The 10,780-nt window shown below is 40.1% G+C and overlaps 1 protein-coding gene across 1 annotated transcript in view; it reads left to right on the top strand.

The window, feature by feature from the left end:
* Positions 1-542: 542 nt before the first annotated feature.
* Positions 543-10,780, top strand: part of DNAAF1 (dynein, axonemal, assembly factor 1) — a gene marked incomplete at its 5' end in the record, with an annotated part of 11,044 nt that continues 806 nt past the window's right edge. Inside the window, 11 exon segments of the mRNA XM_009877074.1 lie at positions 543-576; positions 578-663; positions 1,112-1,247; positions 2,559-2,650; positions 3,489-3,710; positions 4,444-4,610; positions 4,876-4,997; positions 5,475-5,689; positions 6,753-7,007; positions 7,611-7,720; positions 9,568-9,636. Coding sequence (XP_009875376.1) covers positions 543-576; positions 578-663; positions 1,112-1,247; positions 2,559-2,650; positions 3,489-3,710; positions 4,444-4,610; positions 4,876-4,997; positions 5,475-5,689; positions 6,753-7,007; positions 7,611-7,720; positions 9,568-9,636 — 1,508 coding nt within the window.

Genomic DNA, 10,780 nt, shown 5'->3' with positions numbered 1-10,780 from the left:
GCTACTCAGCTGGGTGCAAGGAGTTCATTCTCTCTTGCACCGAAGTCACTGAAAATCCTGCCGCAACTGAGGCTCACTCAACTGCTCTCTCTTTTGCCTTTCTCCCCCTCCTCGTTTCTTTACTTCTCTTCTTACAGGAGGGATACTTTTTCCAGGGTTGCAATCGTACAGAGTCACAGCAAGGTCGGGGTTGGAAGGGACCTCTGGAGATCTAGTCCAGCCCCGCTGCTAGAGCAGGATCACCTCAAGGCCATCACATGGGAACATATCCCAGCAGGTTTTGAAAGTTTCCAGTCTCTCTGGGCAGCCTGTTCCAGTAAAGAAATATTTCCTTACACCTAGGTTGAACCTACTGTTCTCAACTTTGTGACCATTGCCTCTTGTCTTGTGACTGGACACCACTGGGAAGAGTCTGGCCCCATCCTCCTGATACCCACCAGCCCTCCTGACCTCGAAAAGTTCTAATTACAATCATATTATTTAAATTATCTGGCACAATCATCTCGATTGTACTGTCCCTTTTTAAGTGTGTTGACTACAAGTGCAAATAGAAGGCATAGAGCAAGAGTCTGACAAGTATTGAAAATATAATTAATCAAAGGTAGTTTAAGGACAGGTTGAATGAGTGTAGCACCAGAGACACCTTCCAAGAAGTGCAAAAGGGTAAATTTGTAGAACTACAACAAACAGTGCATGAGATGACTCTTATATGCAATTACTAGTCTCTTTACATGCAAAGTTAGCAGTCTTGTTAAATTATTGTTAACAATAATCCATGAGAACACTGGTGCCAGTACATTATTGACAGTATACATTATAATAATCTTAAGACTTGTGAGTGGTACCTGACTTCCAGATCTAAAAAAAAGAAAACAAACCCCACAGATTTCAATGGTTTATTTTGCTACTACTTATTTTACTACTTTGCTTTCTAAAAAAGTTAATTTGCATTTAAAATATCAGCAAAAATCTCGGTTAGAACACTTTTTCTTTTGAAATTAATTATTAAAGGGCTCTTCAATATGTCTCTAAATTAGTTGACAACATGACAGACACTCTTTTTTTCCCCACCCACGGTGTTAAATTGCAACTCATTTTCTTCCTTACAAAGATGATAAAACTCAAGAAAAAGTCATCAACTGTATGTCCAGAGCAGATCAACAGAATGAACAAAAATCAGATGGTGATCACAAATCTGTTACCAGCTCATTCGGTCAAAGGCCAGAAGAAAAGAGTGGCTGTATCAGGTACAATATATTCATTGTTTGTTGATGTCTTTATTTAAATCCTGACATCACTGAAGTCAACAGGAGTTTTGCCATTCTGCATGTTAGTGCAGGAGAACAATTTTGAAGATGAACTTGAGAATAATTGATAAATCAGGAATTAGTGATATTTCCAGCATATGTACAGCATTTTTTTCATGGCCACAGTAGCAAACCACATGCTGACTACATGATGCAATCTGTTTAATGGGTCTGCAGGACAATTGTGCAACCTCTCATGGGAGTCATTTGTCAGTAGATGTGGCCATTTCTCAGCATCAGTTCAGACAATGCATTGTATTAATTCTTCACAGTGTAAATACTACAGTTGACAAGATAATTTTTAGCAGAGGAAATCCAGTGGTACCTCAGACAATTGATAATAAGACCCATCTCCTTCGTAAGCTGCAGCTTGAATTTTGGCCCAGCCTAAACCACCATACGCTGCAACGCCTGCTCGTTAATAGTTGTGAAATGGGATTATTCTTGTGTTATCTGTGATTAAGCACAGGGCAAACAACTAATGAAATTAAAAAACACATTTGGCACTATTTAGTAACATTATTCAAAGTCTGATCATGTGGGCTCCCTGCTCAGTCCCTCTTGCCAGTCCTCTGCCCCCGTGCCCTTCAGCTGTAGCCCACGGCTTCCCTGAGTAGCCTTTTCTTACTTGTCACTTGCATAAATACAAAAAGAAGTAGAGCTGAACATTAAGTAGGTATTATGCATTTTCTTACTGTGGCATTCCTAGCCAGTATATTAAAACTGTCTTGAGTGCTATTCCGGAGCCAGCATTTCCTTAAAATGTTGAGTTAATAACTTGATTTTTCTAGTCTGAGAGAATGTTGCTTATTGGCTGTGCCACCAAAGGTCCTGCACCAAAGCAGCAAGGAATGGAGGAAAGGACTGGAGAGGAAAGAGCCAGGATTTAAGATCAAATCATACTACTCTTTTCCAAAAAGATGGACTCTGTAATTCCCTGCTCGCTTTCACAGAATCACAGAATTGTTGAGGCTGGAAAAGACCTCTGAGATCATCAAGTCCAGCCTACATTTCCTCTCTGTTTCTAGCAGAACAGCCTGGTAACTCACTTCAAACCAGTAGAAATGGAAAGCTACTCTAAAAAACCCTACAGCTTTTTTATTTGGAGTACAGCTTTGAAAGCTATAGCCGTTTCTCTTGCATAAATGAGCTATTAATTATTTTGAATTGGAATCTGTTCTGAAAGCAAAGATTTCAGAATGTGTACTGAAATACATTTTGTTTTGCCTCTGCTTCCTCTTCTTATTTTAGAATGACGAAAAAGGTTCTGAAAGACATCTGCAAACAGCAGAAATTATACATGACCCCATACTTAAATGATACGCTTTACTTGCATTATAAAGGTAAGATGTGGACATGGCTGTTCAGATTTATCATTCTAAGTAGGATTTTAGCAGAGAATCCAGCTTATGGCTCGCTGAAGTATCTCGTAATTCATTTAAACAGGAAACATAATTTTACATAATAATGAAATTGTGAAACAAAATGAGTCAATATGAAGGTAGAAAAGTGAATTGATTGTAGATCTAATTCACTTTGTGGAGGCATACAAAGGGTCAATAGATATCAAGGGATACTTTTCGGTTTTTCCAAAACAGTAGCCTCTGAGAAAGGTCTTAAAATACCGGTCTGGGTTGCATTCAGCGGAAAAATATGTGTATTTCTTCTTAAATGTGTTTGTCTAAAGAAGCTGTTTACCAGCTTTGGGGCCATTTTTACTGCCCGATAAAATGGTCAGGAAAAAAACAAACAGTAAACACTTACTGTAAGTTCTCAAATACTACTGAAAGGAAAAGAAGTTGCTAGAATGAACGCAGATCAGCCTCTTTGTGATCTTTGAGTGGGTTTTTGCAAGACAGGCTTAGGCGGTTCAGGTTAGCATAAGAATTGTTTTAAATCCATAGGACACGCTAAACCTGCCTTCGATGCTTTGGCTCTGGTTTTGCTGTTTTCTCAATGTGTGTTATTTGAGAACCTAAAGGGCTGCACAAGGTATAGCCCAGAAAAGGTACCTATATGATTTTCTCCTTTGTGGCCAAGTACTGTGGCATTGATTCAGTGGAAATATTGCCACTAGTTTGAATACTGAAGTTGTTGCGGGCTGTTTCAGCAGTGCGGGTTTAATGACACTGACTTGTTTTCAGTCAATGCAATTTCATTTTAAAACATCTTTTTCTGTAGGATTCGACCGCCTGGAGAACCTTGACGAGTATACTGGATTGAAGTGTTTATGGCTGGAATGCAACGGCTTAACAAAAATCGAGAATTTGGAGGCCCAGACAGAGTTGCGTTGCCTCTACTTGCAACTCAATTTAATTAGCAAAATTGAAAACCTTGAACCCTTACAAAAGCTGAATTCCCTCAATATCAGCAACAACTACATTAAGACCGTTGAGAATCTCTGTAAGAGCTGTTAATGCAACATATTTTAACCTGTAACAAACTCATACTCCTAAGCTTTGACTAAGCTAAGCTATTACTAGTGACACTAGTTTCAAGGATATTTTTATTCACATTCAAATTTGGCACAACGTCCGCACCAAAGTCCTCAAGGCTTCTATTGCAGAGTCAAGCCTATGTATTTTGCAATTTAAGTAGATGAGAAAACAGAAAAGACATTGTAATTACTCCTACTTGGATATTAGAAAATTAAGTAGTTTTTCCTCACTTAATACTGTCTCAGCACTTTGTGTTGCAGACAGGCTGACAATCCAGGTTTCACCTGCAGTGTGCTTTGGCAGCCGCAGACGTGATTACCACATCTTTTATGTCTGTTAAAGGATTTATTCCATCTTCAGCAGAAAATAAAAAAGAATTCTTCTGCGGTATTGCTTGGATACATTGAGAGTAATTTGAGACACGAGCTCTTGCTTTTGTCTAACTGGCTACTTTGAAACCTGAATTAAAAACCACCACCATCCTAAAACCAAACAACTGTTTGGCCCAGGGTGAGGGAAGCAGCTTCGGAGGCCTAGCCAAAAAGTGTGTGTAACGGAAGAACAAATTTAGCAAAAAAAAGCTCCCAATTCAATACAAACAATTATTTTGACGCCACAGTTTTCTACTTGCTCCAGAAAAGCCTCTGTGAAGCAATGAGTCTTACCTTTCCTTCCATTGCTCTGTTCTTGTCCGACAGCTTGTCTCAAAGTCCTGCAGACTCTGCAGATTGCTCACAATAAGTTACAAACGGTGGAAGACATCCAGCACTTGCAAGAATGCCCAAGTATTTCTGTTCTCGATCTTTCCCACAACAATCTAAGGGACCCAAGTATTGTAACTGTTCTGGAGGCCATGCCTAATTTGGTAAGCAGGATAGAGCTGGGGGTTTGTGTCACGTACGTGGGTGAATCCCTTAAATGGTTTTGTTGTGTAGTTAGGGCACAACACGTCGTGGTGTTCAAAGAAATGTTAGTAGATGTGGTTTGGGTGGCTTTTTTGTAGATTACTTGTAACACCCCAGATGTTTTAATCACTTCTTTGTTTTGAAATGACAGAGAAAGTACATATCCAGATTGGGATTTTTTTTTTTGCTTCTCAGCTTTAAAAATTGTTTTCCTTCTTTTGCCAGCATGTGCTGAATTTGATGGGAAACCAAGTGATAAAGGAAATTGCTAATTATAGAAAAACACTTACTGTTCGACTAAAACTACTAACATATCTGGATGACAGACCAGTCTTCCCAAGGGATAGGTAAGAATCGGAGCCATCTTTACACAAATGCTAATGCTCACTCACCCATTTTTTGGAAGGAAAGGAAGACTGACCAGTATAATTTATTAAAGATGGGTGACTTTGAGTACAAGATGATTATATTATGGAGTTCTACATCTAATACACCTAGGAAAAAGCCATTTTTTTTTTCCACAAGAGAAATAATTTTTGAACAATTTTGCTTTATACTGAGTCTATAAAGCAGAGGCAAATCCCAATTTCAAGAGAGACCGAAGAGCTGTCTGGAAAAGCAGAGCCAAGTTCAGCATCCCTGGCAGATCTCTGGTGGTGTAAGTGCCAGCATTTGGAGATCTTTGTTCCACATGCAAGATAAGATCTGCGTGTATCCCTATTGCATAAGGGATTGTCACTGCTATATGCTTTTTTACTTTTCTCTCTCATTCTAAAGATGTTTTTTTATAGCTACGTTACAGTGAGCTTTCATGTTTTTGTTAGGGCCTGTGCAGAAGCCTGGGCTGTTGGAGGGCTTGAAGCTGAAAAAGCAGAAAGGGAAAAATGGGAAACCAGAGAGAGAAAAAAAATCCAAGATAGCATCGATGCTTTAGCAGCAATCAGGCAAAAAGCAGAGGATAATAAAAGACAAAGGTATATGGAAGGAAGAGATGCAAGTGCAAAATGTGGAAATGGAGATGTAAGAGACATCCTAGAAGGTTTGTGGTAACTATTTTGAAAAATATTTGTGTCTACTTCCCGTTGAATGTTTAAAATAAATGGATAGTTCCTAAATGTTCAGAAGCAGGCTGATGCAGTTTTTGGAATATATTTATGAATCTTCTTTTCCCATGCTCAGTTAATCTTGGTACATCTTAGATCAACCATAACGATTTTAAGCAAACATCGCCTTTCTCACTGCTGGTGAAACAGAAAAACAAGGAACCATTTTCTGTCCCAGTGCTTCAAGCTCTCTTGGTCTTCACCAGAGCAACTGGGTGCGAGGCAGGGCAGTAAAGGTTCCCGAGTGGAGGCACCAGGTACGCCCCAAAATGAGAACAGGGCTGCTTCAGTGGGCACGCGGGCACCAGTAAGACCCAGTGATAACCACCTCACCAGTCTCCGCCGCTGCGTTCACTAACCATAAGAGCTTCGGCAGCGGTAACACAGGCAGCAAGAGCAGCGTCTTTAATCATTACTTTAATCACTTGCTGCCCTCTTTTATGCCACAAATTCTCCTGTCACGTTATTCAAGGAGACATACGTTTACGACCAGTTATTACCTAACCTGCCTAGAGAATTTTCAGGATAAACAGGACTGAAGCCGAATTAGAAGGCAGTACGACACCGCGGGGGAGTGTTAATTGATCTGATACGGTTTGGGGTTTCACAGGCTCTGCAATCAAATGTGGCTGACTGACAAGTTAAACCTGCGAGCAGGTGGATTGCTTAAAGGAGAGGATAACTTCAGCATTTCTCTTGGATCCACCAAAATGCCCAAGCACATACATAAATTTGTAGTCACTCGTGAGTCTTTTCAAAGTCAGCTGTAGATACCAGACACTTATTTACTAGAGTGTTCTCTCTAGATGAGTTGTGGTTTTTTTTTCTGGGGAACTGTATTTCGCTGGGGAGTTGAGATGGGCAAACCCACAACATTGCTGCAATCCGCAAATAGCTGCTCAAACAAAGTAGGAGCTGTTGATGCATATTTTAGGCTAAAATATTAAGACCATTAAGACCATTAACTCAGCAGTTTTAATTAACTTGTTTCTTCTGTAGGAGGACCTGCAAATTCAGATGCCCATGCTGGAAATTCCAATACCTCTGAGACTGCAAATACATCAGAAGAAGAAACTCAAAAAACTGAGAAATTTGGAAATGAAAGTTTTGATGCTCATGAGGAAGTGATAACACTTCTACCAAATAGGGGAGATAATGCAGGTTTTATACCTGGAAATATTCCTGCTAGAAGTCAAGAGGATGCGCAAGAATCAAACTCTGACAAATGCTCAAACTTCAACAGGAAGACAGAGGGTAATGTACACAGTGAAGGATCAGACCAAACCGAGGATGCAGAGAGGATGAGCCAAAGCCTGACTTAGCGTAGCACTGCCTCTGCTGCGATTCAGACCGTCTGATTTGTAGATGAGAACATCCCATTACATTTCCGTAGCGACTAGTTGAAAATAAAGTAACACTGGATGAAATATTCTTTAAGGGAAACAAACAAACAATCCCGAGGGCTCAAACTGCAACCACTTAGCAGGCAGAATTCCACTTCTCCTACATGCCAGGTTTAGTGACAGGACAGGAGAGCTTACACACTTACCTGGCTCCCCCATAAACTGTTTGTCTGCCAGCAGATCCTGGGTATCAGTCTAGACGTGGTTTTTGTGCCTTCGCGTGTGGAAGGATCTTTTGTAGATTTGTGGAATGTGTTGTTGCCAGATGCAAATACTAATTTATACAATCGAAAGGAGACCAAGAATATGATAGGAAAACAAACTGGATTCAACTGTGAATTCTGCGGTGGTGGTCAGGTCCCCGACAGTTTGGTTTTCCAGTGCTTGCTGTTACAATATAGAAAATCTTTTATTCCGTTAGTTCTCTGCAACTGACTATTGTTTAATTCTTTAGATATACCAAGAGAGAAGGCGACTACTGAAAAGGCCATGCTTCCTGAACTGGCTGAATATGCTGAAACCAAGCAGACCAAACTGGAGACACCAGGGAAACTTTACCTTGATGTATGTATCAGATTCAGATTTTGAGAAGCGCAGATTTGGGTATTGTCCACTCCCAAATTAATTCCTGACTTATAAAACTATGTGGCTAGGTTTCTAAGAAAGTTCCACTAGTAGAAAAAGTAAAAGGAAAAAAAGAAAAAACCCAAGAGGTAAAGTTCTCTCCAGTGTAGCATGTGTAAAGAATTTAGCGCCGCTTCCAAAGTTTATTGTGTCCTTTGTCCATAAATCACCTGAAGCTGACCTTCTGTCTCTGGAAAAGTTAGAGGGCTCTCATTTAAAACACAGAAAGTACAGCATAAAGAATCTAGTGGATAAATGCATGCTCTTAGGCAAAACTCAAATGAAATACATAGTTGAAAATGTGAACTATTGCAGAAAAAGCGTCAGGAAGAAACAGCCACCCACTCTGTGTTAGCTAGCAGTATTAGATATTATGAATTAATTCCCAAAATACAACTTCCAGGTATATTTCCAAGAAAAAGAGAATGTGCGTTATTCAGGTATATAATAAGCAATTGACATTTGTAATATTGTCTTCTATTAGCTACGATTTCTGTCTGATGACACAAACACTTAAACACGTTTAACCACATTTAACCAGCACAATCTCACTTCAAAGGAGAGTCGTTTCGTATGTCCTAATTATGACACTGCTGCTAAACTGACACTGTCACACTATGACTGCAATACCTCCTGAGCTGATGATTTCCCAGAGCACTCAATACACTCTTTGATCCCTTATACTGACACTGTGAACTAAATTCTTACTGGAATGTTTTTAAAAAGTCCCTCATATCACTTCCGTGCTCGTAATTTCACAGGAAAAGATTCCATCCTGTTATCGAAGGGCTCAAGATACTGTTTCCACAGAGGGCTTACTGATGCGTCCTCCTGTTTGGCTGTTTTACTAATAGCTTTACCAAGGGTAGTGGTGTGACCTGGCAGCAAATCCAAGCACGCACAATGTTGTTTTTATAACTTGGCAGGGTCTGAAATAAAGGCTTTAAATAAATAGCAATACTGTAGGTACCTACAATGTGATGACCTCACAGATTCGGCGTTGTTTTGTTTCTTGGTGCTGTACGGCATAATAGGAAGCTCCTATGCACAGACTTAAGTTCCTCTTATGCTAGAGAAATTCCTCGACATGTGTGCGCGGGGTTTCTTCTGACACGTAGAAAGCGTGACTATTCTAATTCTACAGGAAGAACCCAAATCCCACACTAATCCACATTTCAGTGCTCTGTGCTGCTTTGTTCTCCAGCTGGCACTCAGTACCAGAAAGAGCTTCTCCCAATAACCTCCAGTACTTACGCTAATGCAGATTTTCCAGTGAGACTTAGTGCTGACATTGCAGGGAATGGCTGTGAAGATGCCATCTGGAGAAGCTCTGGAGCAGCCCCGTCGTCTTTGTTCATATCCTGGAGTCCGTAGATGGTCTCAGCTGTGATATATAAGGGAGCAGAGCGGAGGAGGATCCGTCATGTGGTGGTTATGACATCCCTCCATCAAGCAGAAACAAGATCCTGTTGCTGCACGTGCCTTGGCAGTGTTTGAACTGCATTCTGTGTACATGAAGTTGAGATTAAGCATAGTAGAAAATTGTGTTTGGTCTGGCATTAAGGTTATTGACTTCTCATCTGCTGTTTCTGGAGACAGGTGAATTTTCCTTTTCCCATGCTTAACAGAGCATATCAGAGAAGGTGACAGCACTGGCTGCGACCTCTAAAAAGCATTGAGGAAGGTTCCCTGTGAGGTAGCGATGTCATATCCAAATAGAGATGTTATAACCAAATCTGGTTCCAGTAGCTTTTCTCACCGATTAATGATCTTGTGATTGTCTTCAGGAACTGCCTGATTTAGAAGATATAGATGTAAGTGAATTTCCTCCAGAAGAAGAAATCTTTGTTCAAAAGGTAAGAATCTTATGTGATGAAACTCCCCTAAACACATTTACAAATGTTTTGCAAACTGAGGAAAATCTCAGTTGTGAAATATTGTGGGAGGTGCAGCCAGTTATGCTTTTATAAAGTAAAATGGTTGTTTCAGCAGATCTCTATCCACTCATAAATAACTTTTTTAATTTGCTTTTTTATAACATTGCATTGCCAAACCAGGAGAATAAAACCCTAAGATCAAGTAATGAAAAAGTTAAGCAAGGTTAATTTCTTAGTAGCACGTAGTGTTTTAATGAAGATTACTCTTAAAATGCATTTTACCAGCACTAATATGCTGCAAAGGACTGAATGGATAGAACAAATTGCCTGCTACTGAATAAAACCAGACTTCTCAACTGAAAACACAGATTGATCAGAACTCTTCTGCAGGCTTGTCAGAGACAAGGCAGTTCATGCCCACGTTAGCATTATGCTGTGCTAAAAACTGACCCACTAGGCAAAAGCCTGTAAGTAGAATTTAAAAAAAAGAGAGAAAAAGAAGACAACAAAGCTTAAATCACAGCTTTGATTCTCACGCTGATGTTGGCTGATGTTGTTGGAGACAGAGGCAATGCAGTGCGTGTTCTCACAAGTCCCCCCCAGATAATGCAAGCTTTTCCTACACTCAGGGACAGGCACGGAATTTATGTGCTCTTTTGGTGATAGACTCATAACAGTGTTGCAAAATGTCTTGGCCAACAAAGCCGCTAATTAAAAGAAGATGAGGGAAGGGAACAAAGAGGATTATTGATATCGTATATGTGAGCAGCTCTCACGCTCTGAAGGGCTTTCAGTTCTTAACTGAAGTCCCATCAAGATGTTATCCTGCTCCCTCTAGTTGAAGATAAAGTAATAGAACTGAGCCCACACATTGCTGAATTAAGTTGTCTTTTTATGAACCACTAACAGTTTATGGTCAGTTCCTAGCTAATGCCTGAGGAATAGCTAACCCAAGATTCATCCACGAAGAAGCAGAGCTATGGGTGAAGCACACACGTTTTGGGAGAACAGCACATCAAAGCTGACAGCTCTTAGGTGGATCCAGGAGATATTTACCCTTCTGCTAGCTTTTACATTTAGAATAATAGATTTTCAATTTTATTTTCTTCCTTTACAGCAGGAA

This window comes from Apaloderma vittatum, unplaced genomic scaffold (genome assembly GCF_000703405.1).
Source record: "Apaloderma vittatum isolate BGI_N311 unplaced genomic scaffold, ASM70340v1 scaffold1439, whole genome shotgun sequence".
Taxonomy (NCBI): Eukaryota; Metazoa; Chordata; class Aves; order Trogoniformes; family Trogonidae; genus Apaloderma; species Apaloderma vittatum.
Note: the sequence above shows the minus strand (reverse complement) of the source record. Positions and strands in the feature narration are given on the sequence as shown.